Below are 17,896 nucleotides of genomic sequence, written 5' to 3'. Positions count from 1 at the left end.
CAGAGCCTTGGGTGATATGGTTTAGTGTGAGGTGTCCCTCTTCCCTCCAACTCCTGGGGGTTGGAACTAGATGATCTTGAGGTCCTTTCCAACCCTAACTATTCTATGATTCTATGATCTTAAAACTTGCAGAAGCTCCTGCGTTTTTTGGTGACTGTCCCCTAGAAAAGGCTGATGGTATTAAAATTTAGTAAATTTTCTATCATTGAGCATCGATTTCTTGCTTCATCATGTTTGGTTGAAACCAGCCATTGTTTTGAGTCTGGCATGTCACTGCTGGATGAGAAATTTTTGCACCCTCCTGATCATCTCACCAAAAATCAAGATAGCAGAGTTCATCTTCCTCAGAGCTACCTAGAGTCTGGAGGTTTAATCTGCCTCTAAGGGTGACCATCAGTACAAATGCCTTATTTACTGCAGTCCTTGCAATCAAGTTGCTTTGTGTATACAGCCCATGGCATCTTCCACATCTGAAAGTACCTGAATGCTGAACCCACATCTAATCCTACTGGGATGCTGAAAATGTGCTAAGTTGTGCACAGCTTATCACAGCTGTTGCATGAGGCCATAGCTGGCACTTGACCCAGTGATTACTATTTGCTGTGGTGGTTTGGAACAGAGCTTTGTCCTCTTGATCCCCAGGAGCCCCTTGAAAGAAGAATGGTCCAATTCTGCCCTTGGGTGGAGCTGCTGGGCAGCTCTCCTGGAAAAGCTCTCTCCACTGGATGCTTGGCAAGCATGGCGTAGTGGAACTGCAGTCATTGTAGCAAATGATTCTGCACTCCTAATCAACTCATGGGTAGTGTTTAATATCCTCCATCTGGCAGCTTCTTGGCTGGTGGTGAACGTTCGTTTCACTACCCTCATATAAGCAATGAAGTCTGGCAAGATTCTTGTGTTAAGAATTAGGAAAGCAAGAGCAAGTTTGGAAAACAAAAACCACTTCATCTCATTTTTCTCCTCAGCCCATGAGCCACATGGTCTTGTTTCTTCAGTAGATCAGCTCTATTGTACTCAGCTGGTTGCCTCCCACAAATGCAGTAATGCACAGTCTGAATTACTGCAGGCCAAGGCCACTGAATAAGACTGCCAGCTCCAAGCCAGAAGAACACTAAACCTGCAGTTCCCTGTTGTGCTCTCTGGATAATAACACCTCTGGCAGTGAAAAGAAGGTCAGGAATGTGAGGGATCTCATATCCCTTTGCTAGGCAGAGGACATTTCAGTGAGTATCCTTTCCAAAAGGCAAATATGAATGTAGATTTCCTAGGAGAAATGTGCTAGGAATCAAAAAACAAAAAAAAAGGAACAAAAACCCAACAAAAGAATGAAATAGGGGCTTGAAATTAAACATTTTAAATATTTTAAGGTCTCATTGAGACAAGTCTGTGAAATTGCTTTGATTTACCTATTGCTGAGCACAGCTGAATTGCAAATCCTTGTTCAGGGCTCTTCGAAATAAGAGGAAATACATACAAAGATTTCCATAATGCTGGAGAGATGTATAGATAACTCCACTGGTTTTAGTAAGAATTTAATTGATATATTTCACTGTAAAATCTCAATGAATTCTTTGTAAACTTTTAAGTCTGACTGTAATTTCCCGTTTGAAGTTCACACTGCTTTGTATTGACTGTTCATCAGTCACCCTGCTTGGAAGAGCTAATTTTCAGCAGATCTTAACTACGTTATGCTTCACTCTGTGTATGTGGATTGTTATGGATTAAAACTGCAGAAGCTGCAGATTTTGATAGTTACCTGTTTATAACTCTCACATGAGAATAAATTCTGAGACAGAACTCACCCAGAAACATGATGTTAAAATGCTCTTTTTGAGTTTGGCTTTTCATCAGTATGCAAACAGAATTGTCACAGCACCCATCAACATGGAATCAGTCTTTTTTCTGTCATCTTGGAAAGCAAGATTAAAAGCATATCTTTAACTAGGCCTCCTAAGGATGCTTGCAGCATCATGCTGTCTGTGTGTCAGTCCTTTCCGACTAAGAAAACTGTATAATTTAATCTACTCGCCAATTTCAGCCAAATTTGGCAGGGGAGTAGCTATTAGACCTCAGAGATATTAAGTTCTTCAGACTTTCATGAAATTCTTGCACATTCAATCCCTCTCTGAGGGGAGACCTGAGCAAGAGTTCAACTATATTATTAGATTATAGCAGATAATATTATTGCAAATAATATATATATTACTGTATTATAACAGAGAATCCACATGAGGGTGGAAGGGGGAGACGCATTATGAATGTCCAGCTCTGGGAAGTACCTGAGAGTAATTTTGCCACCTTAGACACTATAGGATCCGTCCTGTGGCCACAATGCAGCAGCAAGCCAGGCTTTACTCCTCCTGCTGCCCAAGGAACTAGTTGGTTCTTAATGCTTGGGGGCTTCTCAAATTCCCTGATGGTGCGGGTCTCATAAATTCCTAGGTAGTTACGTCAGGGATTAATTTTTACATTGGAATACTGCTGTGTTTTTCTTTCTGGAAGCTTGCCTCGTCCTTTGGAACTTGGGCTCATGAGTGAGATCAGTGACTGCTTCCAAGTAATGGTTCGCATTTTCAAAAGGGCTGTGTCCATGCCTGTAAATAAAGTAGACCCAAGTCTGTTCTCCAACCCTAAGGCAAGTGACAAGACATGGCTTGTGTTTGTTAGCCTAAATTACTCTCCTCTGAAGCAGAGTGGCCTGGTTCATCCTGGTTGTGGTAGGCAACGGTGCCTGGCATGAGCATCCCCTGCAGCTTGCCCAGGACTTGTTTGGAGAGTGCTAGTTCTCATGAGCATGATATAGGCCAACACAGTGTCCAGGGACATGTTTACAGCTGGCCATTTCTGTTCTGGCCTTCTTTAGCTTGCTAGCAATGATGTAACCAAGAACACTGGTATTCCAGTGTGGTATTTTCTGTACTATTGGAGGCAAACAGGAAAGAGAGAGGAATGACATTATTCTGCTCAGTCACCTGGGCCTGGACATCAGTTGGCTTGGACTGCATCAGGAGCCTGCTAGATCCCTGTGTTTTCAGCAAACTGCCCATGCCAATATGGAATGAAGTTCTTTCTTTGAAAATGAAGCTGTACCAGAGCTGCACCTATAATCTTTACATCTGTAACAGATCTTTATTCAGAGTCCTTTTTAGAGGGGAGGGGTATTCTGAATGTCTGCCCCTGCCAGTGTTGTGTTTAGCATACTTGAAGCAAAACCTTACAAAGGAACAGCCTGTTATAAACTGCTAATGCAAAGGTGTAAGAAAGCCAAGAGGAGTCAATGACCCTTCAGTGTTAAAACAAAAGGTTTATAACTGCAGAGGGTTCATCAGTGCTTTCTGAGAGAGCTGTGGGGCTTTCAAAGGCTATTCCCAGTGTTGGGCTTCAACAAAACCCACTGAAGACTTCATCAAGACGAGTGAAAGAAAAAGGCAGTTGTAACACAACAGTAGAGGTTCTGCAGTAAATCCTCGTTCACCTCTCCCTGCCAAAAGCCTGCTTTAATGGCAAACGGCAAATGTGTGTTACCTTCAGTTGCAGTGTGTCTGGTCATGCTATAGTACGTGGCCCTGTCCAACTCCAGTTCAGTCATACTTTGGAAGGCAGTAGCTCAAAATCCACACTTTATGAACACATGCCAAGTATCATTACTCAGTTCCTCTTTCTTAGTACTTGGCAGCCTGAGCATCTGGTTTATGGTGCCTTTCAGAAGGAGCAGATAGAATCATAGAATAGTTAGGGTTGGAAAGGACCTTAAGATCATCCAGTTCCAACCCCCCTGCCATGGGCAGGGACACTTCACACTAAACCATATCACCCAAGGCTTCATCCAACCTGGCCTTCAACACCGCCAGGGATAGAGCATTCACAACCTCCCTGGCAACCCATTCCAGTGCCTCAGCACCCTCACAGTAAAGAATTTCTTCCTTATATCCAATTTAAACTTCCCCTGTTTAAATTTCAACCCATTACCCCTTGTCCTATCACTACAGTCCCTAATGAAAAGTCCCTCCCCAGCATCTTTATAGCCCCCCTTCAGATACTGGAAGGCTGCTCTTCAGATACTATGAGGTCTCCACGCTGCCTTCTCTTCTCCAGGCTGAACAGCCCCAACTTTCTCATCCTGTCTCCATACAGGAGGTTCTCCAGTCCCCTGATCATCCTCGTGGCCTCCTCTGGACTTAGAAATCCTGCACCTTTTTGCAGTACAGACAAAATGACCATAATGAGTTTTATTGTTTGTGTTTGTTTTCATTATTTCTGGGATCTTTAAAAGTATTGCAGCACCTTGTCCTTAGCTAAACCTTTCCAGTAGCTCACTATTTCTTTGCATATTGTGTGTTGGTAGCTGAACTACTTGGCTTTTGTATTGCTATGTGTTGCATATATTTGAGCCATATCACAGTTAGAAAGCACTTTATAAATACCCTCTTGCTCTCTTCATGCATATAAATTTCTTTGCAAAGATATTTATGAATGATTCCCTGACTTTCAGAGTACTCCTATGATAAAAGTAGTGAAAATATGCACAAAGCTATTCTGTACTTGTGGTTGTTTTTTTCCCCTTCTGGGTGTGATAAAAGTCAGTCTGTACAGTCAATGCCTGCCTCTGTAAGGTGAATGTTGTCTGGTAGGATGCTTAGGTTGACTATCAGAGTATGTACAATGATAAAAAATACTATATAAAGAAGTTTTCCTTCTAGTTGAGAGTAGTTCTAGAAGAATAAAGGAGTCAGAGTGAATATTCTTGTGTGTAGCAGAATGTCCCTTTAGGATATACTTCAGCATTTATTTTTAACCTATTGGCCATTTTTTAGTTGCATATTTTTAACGTCTATGTGCAACTAATGTCTGATACCTTTGTCTCGTGTGCTGTCAAGAAAAATATGCAGATACTGGTAGATCTAAGGGAAAAATCCTGGTTGACTGAAATTGCTGAAAATTTTGTTATTCCTTCAAGTGCTCAAGGTGACTGTGTTCTCGCAGAGTACTTCTCTCACATCTTCTACTTATTGCTTATTTGCAGCGCCAAAGACACATCATTATTTTCCTCCCTTTTTCCTGTGCCCTTCTAAGATCTCTGACAATCTCTGTAATGCTGTGCCCTAAGTTTTGCATTGTTTTCCCAAGGTGACATGGTGACCATAAAGTAGGTGACCCTCCCCTCTTGATGGCTTCTAGTGCTACCTCCCATGTTGTGTTTGCTTTCATAGCTATTCCTCTGTTGCTAGACAAGGTTCTATTCATTTATCACCCCATATCAGCTTTCTGATTTGTGTCCAGCAATTTATGACTGTTTGGAGCTTTGGTACTCATTACAGTGCCCAGTGACCCTGGTGACCCTCCTCCTCATGTACTCACTGCAGTGTTGGCCTCTGGGCCAGCTTCTTGAAGCTGCAGGTTGCTGTGTGTATGGCCATGTCAAGCCATGCAGGCTGAGGACCAGAGTCTTTGTCCAACTTACACCAAGTATAAGGAATTTAAGCAGCGAGAAGTTGATTGTGGAGATAAACAGACACTGAGGGTAAGATTCATATGTTGGCTCTGACCATGTAGGTCATGAGATGCTGCTGATACAGTGATGAGCATGAGAGAATAGTCAAGACAGTCCTATAGACTTCAGCTTGAGGAGAATATTACAAATACAATGCTGAGTTTTACCTGGAACTCAGTGGAATTCCTCCCAGTTACCAGCACACAGTTTTGGTAAGGTGGGGACTTTATCCTGCTGGTCATAAATACCAAATGAAATACACTGCTCATGGCAGTTACTGGTGGTGATATTCGTGAAGGCACATCTGCAGCATGCTTTGTTCAGTGCTTTTGGTGGTACTTTATTAGTACCAATTAAGAACATAAGTTATGTTTTTCCCTTCCATCTCTTTGCCACTTGAGAGTTACATTTAAGACATAAAGGGCCATGAGCACTGGGAGAAAGTGGAGAATGAGCAGGAAAGAAGAAGGGAGTTGTTTCCTTTCTGTTGGCTTTATCTGTAACTAATAGTGTGAATGTGTTCATTTTTTAAGCCATGATTGCTTTGATATTTATTGGCTATATCATAGATCTTTGGTACAGAATTACAATGCCAATTATATAAAATATGTGGAGTACATATAAAATATATCTACACATACCTGCACGTACAAGCTTATAAAATAAAAGAAGAAATAAACCTGCAGTTAGTTCTTGAGCTTCGGTCATTTATTTTTGCAAAAAGGACTGTAACTCCCTCCGAAACATCCCCTGCTTGATGCAGTGTAAAAGGATCCAACATTGTACTTCCTCCTTGGAATCTGTGGGGAAATGCATTTTGCTGCCGACGTAACATCCTTTAACAGGTCTCCTGCTGGTCGCACCTCGCGTCCTGCTGTGACAGCCATGACCATGTGTACAACTGATTGTTAGTGGGCGATATAAATCTGATTGGAACATGCCTGTTAATTGGTTTGAGAGCCCGATACAGACAATGCTGTCCTATAGCAGATTGTGTAGATAGGCCTAGTCATAGGGTTAATTCTGCTTGACAGCACATCAGCAGCATCTTGAGAGTAATTACCCAACTTAAGTTTTCCCACAGTTGAACTGAGATCTTCAAAGGCTTCTACATTTACAAGTATTATTAACCTATATCTGAAACATGATGTTCCCACAAGGGCTAATTTTTTCTTCCTTTTATTAAATATACAGGTTATAGGGTTCATTTGCTAAGTGCTAAGCCCTTAGAAGAAAACAGTGCTTGTTAGAGAGGGAAAAATCTGCAGTGCACAGCCAAAGCTAATGGTGCATAATGCACACATCATTGTCTTTTTACAAAGACTTTTAAAACAAGTTAAAACTTAGGTCTGGCTCCCTTCCTCTCTCCCTCTCTCCCACCCCCCGCTTTCCACTTTTAAGAAAATCAAACCACTTATTCCTATGTGCAGAGTGAGTAAATTGAAGACACACACAAACAAAACCCTCCTAGGATGTTGTACAATTAAGTGCAGATCATTGGATACAATACATATGACATTAATGAAACGGTATCTGCTTCAAAAATAGATTGGAAACATTCATGAATAAATTAAATCCTCTTAATGACTTTTCAAAAATGAAAATGAATGAAAACAATATTTATTTCATAGGAACAACTGTGTGCCATGATTCATAGCATACACTTAAATCCTGGTTTGAATTTATATTCTATTTTCTGCATTCATTTTGTTATTTGTCTTTTAAAATATCTTCTTTTTAACTTGACACTATAAAAAAACCCAGATATTAAAGATAATAGTTACTATTTGGGTTCAAATGCCCATAAATGCATTGAATATTAACATACAGAAGTAGGCAGTCTTGTTAAAGATGATATTTGCTGGGGGGATCAGTCTGATAAATGGCTTTTATGGCATAAAGCAGTTCTTGTAACTTACGATCTTTTTATTTTCTTTTGCAGGTCAGAAACAAAGTTTGACTCCAACTCAGGTATGTTTAAATTTACAGTGTTTTGCTGAATGTACACTATTCAGGTTAATCTCAAAAGAGTAGTTTATCAGTTCAAGTTCAGTTTAGTTTTAAACAAACTGGGGTAGGTCAGTCTTAAAAAGGATCTTCATTTCTCACCCTCTGGAAACAGCATTTATTGCTGTGAAACATTTGCTTTCATTCCTTTCATTAGTTCCCCTCTCTTTACATTTTCCCAAAAGATGATCAGGAAGATGTATCTTGCGACAGCCTTTAATTGATCCAGAAAAATTATAACACAAATAAATGATAATACAGACTAAAGCAAATGGAGGATGGAAGTCAAGCTTGAGAATGATCACTGCTTTAAGGGAGAATGTTTTTCTTCCTGGTGGACAAAGACTTTTCATGGGAATTTGAAGTCAGGGCAGCCTATCTGTCAGGAAACAGATGATTTGTCATCAAATTTTCATGACAGATGCATGTACACAACGCATGCCAGAGCAGTCTGTAGAGCTCGCTGTAGGAGGTTTACCAAAAGGCAGTCTCTCTCAAGTTGTCTTTTTAAAGAATTGTAATGTGTTGTAGGGATTGGGAGGGAGGTGAAGGTCAGTCTAACAGGTTAATGTGCATCTAGCAAGACAAAAAACACAGGACAGTAAACAGGGGGATGGTTGGGGAAAAACCAGAGATCCTAATACCAGACTGTTATTTATTCAGTTAACCATTCCTGGGTGTTCCTTGAACTTAAACAATAGTAAATTAAGAATAGGCTGTTGTCCTGAAACGAGCTGAAATGTCCATTGCCTGAAAAGGTAATTCAAAATACATTTTTTGTTAAGATGAAAATGACTGGTTTAAGCAGAAAACTTGATACTATTATGGCAATTTTGGGTTTAGGCTGGTGTTATCTTCTATATGGTTTGCTTTATGCAGTGATTGTAATTGCTTATAATGATACGAATTTTACAATATATATTAATCAGTGTTCATGAAATAGCATGTTTCCTTTTGTCCCAGTTACAACATGATTTAGGTTTGAAATGTGAGGTATTACATTGCTTTTTCTTTCCACATTAGATTTTATCTTTGGAATTATATGGGAGTGAAATCTACAGCAGGAAGCATTTATGTAGCCAATTCCTACATCTTGTATACTTGAGTCATCTTGCTTCTATTATGATTTTAGTCTGTGAGTTTGAGGTTACTTGCTTTAAATATTGCTTGAATGAATTCTGTGATAAGATTGCTTCTTGGATCTTGATAAAACAGTTTTACATGGCGGGGAGGGGGAGTAACTGTACACACTGTCTGCCATCACCCCCTTTCTTTTAGTAATGTTACCAAAACTAGGGTGAGGACTGGTGTCAAACATCTCACTTTGCTGTTGAGCAGTACATGCTTGCTGCAAAACTTCACTTTGCTCGGTGGATTACGCTACAGTCAGTTTTCTGTAGAGAGCTTCCTCTTTTGAGTCAGCTCTCCTGTTGGGTGTCCAGTTCCGCATGCTGCTCCCCTTGGCAGTGAGGGAAGGGGTATGGTATTTCTGAGGGAGCACAGAGCAGGGATAAAGGTTTGGTATTATAACAGCTGTGGTGAATGCCTGCTCAGTAGGTGTCATAGGGCATCTGTGACTGGACTCTAGGGTGAGTATGAGCTTTCAAATGTCTCCTCTTCATCTCTGTGGGCCCTACAGGCTTCCTTCTTTGAGCTTGGGTCCATATTCTGGGCACAGTTTGTCACTTATTTCTCACACAGCAGCACTGGCTGCCCAAAGACTAGAGGACTAGGGTTGTTCCCCCTACCCTCCTCTTCTGAAGACATTCCTTAGGCACTGTTCTTACACGGTTCTGGCCTTGTGAATGCCTAGTGCAGTTTTGTCTCCCCAAAAGCACGGAGAGCACAGAGGTTGCAAAAGGATTTGGAAGTAAAGACCATTTACAGGAGACCACACAATAAATATATAAATGTAAATGAGCAGTTAAAGACCATGAGTCTTCCCTATCTCCACCTTTGTTTTTTTGTGCACATAAATATTTTCTGGATGCACACCAGAATTCTCTATAGCAGGTGACTGATGTTATTTTGCTGAGTGTCAGCCTCAACAGGTACCGTGAATGTCAAGGTACTTTGTATACCATTAAGAATACAGTATAGAAGGTCTGGGACTAAGGAATTTCTTAGATTTATTCCTCCTTTTTCTGCACAGCCTCACTTTTGTCTTCTGCATGTGATTCCTTTTTCCTAAATCCCTGGGGAAGTCTTTGGTTGGAGCAATTTCAGGCTTTCCTGACTTGGGACCCTGGCCACCCCCAAGGTGTTTTAAGGCTCCTCACTGGTGATCCACTGTAGATTGCCAATGGATGTGACTGGCTAGACCAGCCTGGGCTCCTGGTCCCAAATGCTGTACTTGGAATGCAGAATTACTGAGGTTTAACACCTCGGTCTCATCAGTGGTGCCTCTTTCAGCACAGCTTTCAGTTAACAACCAAGGACAGATGTTAAAAGTTAGCACAAAAACCAGATTAAGCACACAGTTAAAATGACATCTTAAGAGAAAGGAAATCAAAGAAACTTCATAATCTCAAAGTGCATTTCATGGCCAGCATGTTACAGAGACAGTACTCAGTTCTTCCACCAAAAGCTTTTCTTGAGAGATAGTGCAAATATTTAGAGTGTATCTTTTGTTCTCAGTATGTGAGAGCAGAGAAGTGGAGATAGTGTGATCAAGCCAACAGGTATCATCCAAATGCAACATTGCTGCTTTTGTTTCCCCACCAAAGAGTTTGCCATTGATTTCCAAAACCAAGACCAGGCCTCCTGCTGTCACGCAGTGAACAGGAGGAGCAGAGCAATGTGCTGGTGATAACAGAGAGGCATCCTCATAAAAAACTCTTTCTCTGGCATAGAGGGTGCAGTGCCCTATGTAACACCGTGTTCTGCAAAACACGGGCCTTTGAAGTGTGTAAATGTAGCATTGGTTTTAAAAGGACTGCTGCCATTTGACACCAATGACTGTATTTCTGCAACCTTTAGTTCCTTGGAGACACCTTAAGGTATTTTCATATCCTCATTCCATTTTCACCCCAGACTGTGATTCCTGAGTAAACCAACAATCCTGCAAACTGGAACAAACATGCTTTGTTCTTTATCTCATGTTACTCAAAACAGTTCAAGTGCTGAATGTAAGAATGAGGTAATTTTATTCTAGAATGAATATTTTCTTCCAGGGAGCTGTTATACAACCTGTCGCATGCTCTAAATGAGCCCTAATGTTAATTCCAGTTAACCTGCAAGTGTCAATGTGCCCTTGTTAAGTATTTATCAATGCTTCTTGTACTTGTCTTCCCTAGAAATATTTGTGAAGAATTAAAAGAAGTCTTTCTGAAGCAAGTACAAAGGCAGGAATACAGCTTTAAAAGTGCCCAGTAGGCTCACTGTAAGTGTAACCCTGGAAAGGTTGTTCAACAGTGAAATATTAGGCAAACATTGTCAAAAGAAGATTAATTTGAATTTGAGCATTAACTTAAAAGAAGGCTGTAAAATTCCTATAGTGATGATTGGGATTTATCATATAAATAGCTATAACATCTGTAGGGGACACACATTCTTCATATCATGACGAACATCTGAGAAACTTCTTTTTCTCTACTGATTCTTCATAAGTCTACAGCTGGCAGAATTTCAGTCTCAGAGACCGTGGGGTTAGTTTCATGCTGTTAGAAGATCTTATGAAACGAAACAATTTTGCTTTCCTGTCATAATATGATGAATTTCACTGGTACTGAAAATAGATTTTTTTCCCCTAAAAAAGTACTTGAAAGCAAAAAAAGGCTGTAGGATTTTTTTTTCCCCCTCAAAATTTATTAGGAACAAAGCAAGCCACAAAAACCACAGCTGAAAGTGTTTTGGTTTAATTATTAGTATTTTGGTAGTGTCTAAAATGCTTATTGTGCTGTGTATTTGGTTGGGAAAGCTTAGAATTTAATAATGTAAGAATTCTATTGGAGTAATAAGCTAATGAAAGATTTATGTTTTCAAATTTAGAGTTAAATATGTCTTCATGGTGCTGTTCTGCAACAGGAAGAATTTGTAGGTCTCAGAAGCTGTTGCTGACCTCTGTTAATCCAGGAAGTCAGGGAGTTCAATGCAGTGACAGTCAGGGAAGCACTGAACTGCAGCTATGTGCACTGGCAGAAGAGAGAGGAGTGCCCAGGGGTGCACAGTGCCTTCAGCTGGGTTCTTCATCACTCACTGTGCCAGTTTCCTGCTTCTGTCAGAAAGAGAGGTGCATCTCCAACCACCCTTCTGTCTCCCTGCTTCTACACAGATCATATGAGATGTAGAGATCACCTATGTGATTTTATATCGCTATTTGTGTCAATACTTTGGAAACGTTCCAATTAGTAGCAGAAATTAAGCTATAATAGCTGCCCGTGAAGCTAGAGGCTGTCCTGAGGGACAGCTACACACGAGCTTTTGTTGGATTCCTGCTGCTCCAGCAGTCAAATACAAAGCAAGTCAAGGAGCCCCCAACAGTTCCTGGAATTTTCTTTGCCTGCCTTGTCTGGACTCAGTGTCAGCCAGAGACTCCGCAGCTCATTTCTCCTCTCTGCACATCGCTTTTTCCATCAGAATGAGTGTATCCCTATGTCTTCAGCACAGCACAGTGCTGTCACCCCTTTATCCCCATCAAAATTTCCATCCATGCCTTTCTCACCTCTTGTATTTCTGGTATCATTCCCTTAATGTGGCCTCTATGATGTCTAACTTGCTAGGCTGCATGATTCAGCACAGGTGCTAGAGAATAGTTGAAGGTTGGGGGTGGTCAGATGTTTTCCTCCCATAAATTCCTCCTGGCTACACTTCCAGATGTTCAGCAATAGGCTTTCCAAACTCTTGCTATCAGCCCTGATTTCCTCTAGCCTGTCATCAGTCCCATTGTATGAAAGTCATCAGTACAACTGCTAAGAGCATAAGGAACTCTTTGCCCAAGTAAGAGAGAAATGAAAACCAAAAGGCATCTTGAAAGTGAGCATCTCTTACTGATCCTCGCTACTAGGGAAACCCAACAGAAACTTAACTTGCCTGAAACTTAGGTCTTGGAAGCAGCAGGATCCTCAGTAATATCATCCACTGATTGATTGGATCATAGATCCAAATACAGATTAATGAATTAATTCCTAAATTTTATTGATGTCAGCTTCCTCACCCAGGTTGTTGATGGAGAGGTTCTGAATTTCTTCTTAGCAAGTCTGAGGAATAGGGAAGAGACTTTTGGTGTTCATAAAAAATCATATTGACAAGTTCATCAGTCACTCTACAACCAGAGTATTTGATTAAAAACCATAAAAAGATTACCTGTAGAGTCTCTAAGAGGGTAAAGTGGCAAAATTACCTGAGACACTGAAGAACAGGGATGCTCCAGAGCTCTTTGGATGAGGCAAACAGCCTCTCCAGAGTCTCTTTCAGCTGTGAGGAATTATTCCCTTCTCTCTGGCCACTATCAGTGCATCAGTTTTGGAAAGAGTGCATGAGCTGGTACAGAGACAGCAACTACATGAGCAGAACAGCAGCTTGAGTAAGATAATCATCTTAATTGTCGTTGCCTGTTAGTGCTGTTTTGGTTTTGGGATTAACAGCTCCACAAGCAGATCACTAGGGATGCAGTGGCTGGAGAGCATGATCTGTTATATTTGTTCAGCAGTGAGGTGAGCATTTAGATTTAGGTGGAAGCTGAACCATCTGTTGAATGTTTTGAGGGTCATACTGCAATGTGGCTTGGAGTACAGATGGCTGGGACATCTCACTGGTAAAGCCCAGTGAGGTACATGCATGTAACAGCACTGATCTTCAGTAACCAATCGCTATCCTGTTCTTGTACCTCTTGGGAAGATGGCAAAAGTTGGTCAAATTACTTCAGCATATAGAACAAGGTTTTAATTTGTGGAGGGCTGATTAAAAATGTTGTAAGCATGCAGGCAAGCTTGCTCATCAAGGATTTTTAAAGAAGGCAGTGAGCTGCCAAAGGACTCCAGATGTGTAACTTTCTGAATTCTAATACTGGCTTTGCAGTTGCAGATGTCTTTTCCTCCCACTTTCTCTGTTTGTCTGATTTGTATCTGAGCTGGGCTATTCCTTGCCATCATTGACACGGTTCTTCTCAGTTGTCAGAGTATTTTAAGAGGCAGCCTGTTCACTTCCGTAAGCTAGATCCATGAATCTACCAATGGAGGCCAGCAGCCTTGATCAGCCTGAGAACAGCCTTAAATCCTCCTGAGTGAAGAATTTGTGTACCTGGTATTTGCAGGGTGCTGGGGATAATATATTCCTCCCTGCAAGAATTCCTGTTTGTGTTCCTGTTAATAGGGCAACTACTTAAAGATGCTCTGCTCCCATGAGCTAGAGCTAGCACATAAACTCACTGTCATCCTGCCAGCTTGTGGCAAGAACTGTGTGTTAAAGGGCCTTGCTCATGGAGCCAGGAATGTAATACCAGCAAAGACAAAAGGAATTTTCTATTTCTGTCTTACACACACTTCAACAGTCATTGCTGCTTCTTTCTTGCCTGGCTCTGGAGATCTTGCTGAGAAGGATTCTGCAATGTGTTTAAATTGGTCCTGTAATGAAAATATTTAGATGTAGGGTTTCCATTATCATGAATGTAAGCAAATTCATCAGATGTATTTAGGAGATTTTTGTACCCTTCTTTCAAAGTATCAAAGGCAGTCTTTCCTATTTTTTATTTCATTGTAAATAGCCAGAAAAGTCTGTCTTTAAGAAAAAATTTGGCAAAGGTAGTCTGAGAAGATGCAAATAATATATAAATCATGGGCTTATTACATGGAATTGGAAACTGTGCTACTCAGTTAAATTATGAAGTACAGTTGTCTGTATGGCTGCTTCAGATAGGCTTGGTCTGGTGGGGAGTTAGTCAGTTGTTAGTCAGCAAATTGTTACTGGTCTGGAGGGCTGGACTTCTTAAATACAAAAACACTGTGATTATACCTTAGACCCACTGATCATTGAGCATTTTTTTACTGAGCAAGGCTACCTAATTACTTTTCAAGAGCTACTTGCACTGAGGTCTTATTCAGTGGACAAAATAGATGATTTTTGGTGATACTCTTGAATTATCCCACACTTAAAAACTTCATAAAGAGGGTTTCTATTAGTTTTAAATGAAAAAAATAGTCAAATTAACCCTATTACAGAGTGTGATAGTTAACTTTGCCATAGTCCCATTTAATTAGCCAAAAATGGAGTATGTGCAAGGGAAGCCACAAGAATGGACAAGCAGGGAGGTTTCTGGTTACAGCTGTAGCTCATTGAGGTGGTTATATAGCTCAAATGCAACTTATCCTCACCATGTACAGCTCAAGTCAGTTGTATTGCTTCATTGGTTTATTAGTCCTCTATTCATTTAAATCATTAAATGGGGAGGGAGAAATTGCCTATTTGCTCTGTAATTTGGAAACTGAACTATAATTCATTTATTAGTGGCATGTTACAGAATTGTGCCTCGTGTACAGACTACTGCAGAGGTTTTGAAGAATGGCAGTCCAGGGTACAGTTCAGCTCACTGCATGGTGCCAGGAAACAGGAATTCTGCAGGCTACAAGAATAGCTCACGTCTATACTATATTCTGGTGCAGAAGCTACCATCATACATGTGGGTGTATATAGGTAGCTGGGCAGTTTTGGGTGTAATTTGGATGGCTGCTTTATATTTTAAATATGGGCATCTGCTGATTCTGTACCCTGTTCCAGCATGTCTGACAGCTCTGTGACCCTGGACAAAGTACTTTTTCCTTGTGCCTTTTTCCTCCTGCCCATTGTCTGTTTAGTTTGTTTGCACTGCAGGGTTTTCCAAGGAAAGAGCCATCTCTTGCTATTGAGCATGTCCAAGACCTAGTTCGGTGGAAATGCTTTCTCAGTTGAGATCACCTCTTAGGTCCACCATAAATCAAATCATGGGTGGCCTTTACGAAGTGTCTCCTTTTAGACTGAGCAAATGGAATTCTGTTAGAAGGAGTCTCTGGAAAGCAATATAAAAGGCAGTGTGGTAAATGTGTTCAGCTGAATTAGAGTTTTTCGCTCTGCCTACACTGTCACCTGTACCACAAAATTTGTGTCAAGGGAATCTCAGTTCTGTGCAGAAGAAACACGGTTCTTGCAAATGGTCTTCCCAGCTCCAGAATCTCTCACCTAATTGAACAGCGTGATTCCTGCAGCTGAATGCATGACCCCAGCTATAGATTAAGACCCGAATTTGTTTGTTAAAGTCCAATATGTAATAATAATGGAGTTTAAATGACATGAAATATGATCTGAGGGCTTAGGTATATAGGACAGAAAATACTTACAGAATATGAAACTTCCAAAAGCTCTTCAAAACTAATATTCCCATCAGTGACATGGCTCTAAGAAAGCAGGTTCTTACCTGTTTATCACAGGATCATTCACCCATGCATTAATTTCTGAAAAAAAAACAAACCCAAATCAAACAAGCAAACCCAAAACTAAAACCCAACCTACTTGTATTTGCAAATGTGAATGATACTTAACATAGTAGAACCTGGAGGATATTAATTGTTCTGGTCAATGACAGTTCATGAAATCAGTTTGAATCTTGCAAGCTACTGACCGGTCTGATCTCTTCTGCAGGCCATGAGAGTTGAAGGTGCTTCACGCTTGTTGTGGATCAGTTCTATGGTGTTTTCTGTTATGGTGGAAATAATACCAATTTTGAAGAGAAAAGGAGGTGAAATCAGAAAGACAGTGCCCTGTGAATACTGAAACGATCCCAATGAGATGTTTGTTAACATATACTCTATTTGGCACAATCGGATGCGTTCTCAAGACAAACTGGTGTTCCCTCCCTAAAAAGCAGTCTCTGTTTAAGCAGTCTATCTCCCTGCCAGTGTGCTCGCCAATTCCCACCCTTTAGGAAAAGTTCACAACAAGATCTTAAGTACTTGTTCTCTTTTCTGCTGACAAAGAAAGCTTTTCAACTTTGATTTAGGGGAGGCCAAGCAGCTGAGGAGGCTGGGTTGGAGCCTTTCTCGATTTAGGCAGTGACTATTACTGTCCCAGGAAGTAAAATGCTGACTCAGTAGTTCTGGAGCCTTCTTTGGGTGAACCACTGCATCAAATGTTCTAAGAAAAGGCATCCCATGTTCCTCATAGCCCTTTTTATTCTGGCCCTTTAAGAACAGACAAAGTCAAAGGAGGAGAGAGCAGAGCACAAGGTGGCAAGATTAGTGGCTTGTGTGTGATACTAAAATCCAGCTCCTACTTGGCTTCTTATGGAGGAGGGATATATGGTGCCCTACTGAATCAGATAAAGGTGAGGAAAAATGTGGCTTCTTAGCTGAGGACTGTTGCCACTTTTTCACCCACAGAGTCTAGCAACTGCTTCATTGTTGGCTTTCTAGTTTCACACTAAAACCAAATCAAACCTAAGCTAAGCTAAACTAACCTAACCCAACCCAACTCCCAACTGTTTAGGAAAAGCTTCAGTAAGGACAGCAGCAGCTTAAGACAGCAATAGCATCATTTCAGTTTTGACAATCTGGAGGTGCTTGGCACTGCTCTGACCTGAACTGAGCCCAGAGGAAATGTAGAGCAGTGTAAAACCATTGGGATAAGCACCACACTGCTAGCCTCATCAGCTCCTGGGTCAGAGGAGAGGGCAAGACCATGGCATTCAGTGGGTATTCTGTCTCAGCCCTCATACCCTACATGTCGGATGGCTCCTTTGACTTCTACAGCTTATCTATGGGACAGTCTGCAGCCAAATACAAGGCAAAAAGGACCACTGAGGTGGTTTTTTTTGTCTGTGTGCCTTGAGGAATTTAACAGGAGAGGGTGGTTATGGTCAATGTGTCCACTCTTTTTCTCACTACAATAAAGTGCATTTCCTGGTCTAGTTTTAGGCAATGTCTCATTAAGCACAGTGTCTTCTGTGGCTGAGTGCATATTGTCCAAAATTGCACCTCTTCTGTTTGGATTAGCATGGTTTTAAGTGAATTTGGGTAAGAAAGCACAGTCTGCTTTTGTTTCTTCCCTCTGGATTTGTCAAAGAGAAAAAAAAACAACCCCAACATCTTTCTTCTACAAGGTGATGAGAATGATATCAGACAGTATTAGTTGAAACTGGAGGAAATCTGCTATTTGAAAACAATCATGTTTCATGCCATTAGACTGTACAAACTAGCCAAGTGATAATTATTAATGACAGAAGATTCAATAAAGATTAAAATATTTCATGTTTTTCTTTCATTGATGTAGTGCTGCAAATTTATGACCAGTAAGAAACCATATGAAAGATCTGTCAGCTTTTACTATTTCACATCTTATCAAAACTGATTTCAGGGTTTGTAGTACTAAAAGTAAAGGGAAAAATGCAAGCTGTTTTTAATCAAACTGGAATGTTAAGTGATCACCATCAAA

General features: G+C 40.7%; 1 protein-coding gene across 1 annotated transcript in view; it reads left to right on the top strand.

Annotated features, from left to right (window-relative positions):
* The window catches only part of MSRB3 (methionine sulfoxide reductase B3), an 82,471-nt gene that overhangs the window by 40,036 nt on the left and 24,539 nt on the right, over positions 1-17,896 (top strand). The window contains exon 5 of the mRNA XM_034063391.1: positions 7,434-7,462. Within this exon, the coding sequence (XP_033919282.1) occupies positions 7,434-7,462 (29 nt within the window). The remainder of the gene's footprint in view (positions 1-7,433; positions 7,463-17,896) is intronic.

Source organism: Melopsittacus undulatus, chromosome 5 (assembly GCF_012275295.1).
Source record: "Melopsittacus undulatus isolate bMelUnd1 chromosome 5, bMelUnd1.mat.Z, whole genome shotgun sequence".
Classification (NCBI taxonomy): domain Eukaryota; kingdom Metazoa; phylum Chordata; class Aves; order Psittaciformes; family Psittaculidae; genus Melopsittacus; species Melopsittacus undulatus.
Note: the sequence above shows the minus strand (reverse complement) of the source record. Positions and strands in the feature narration are given on the sequence as shown.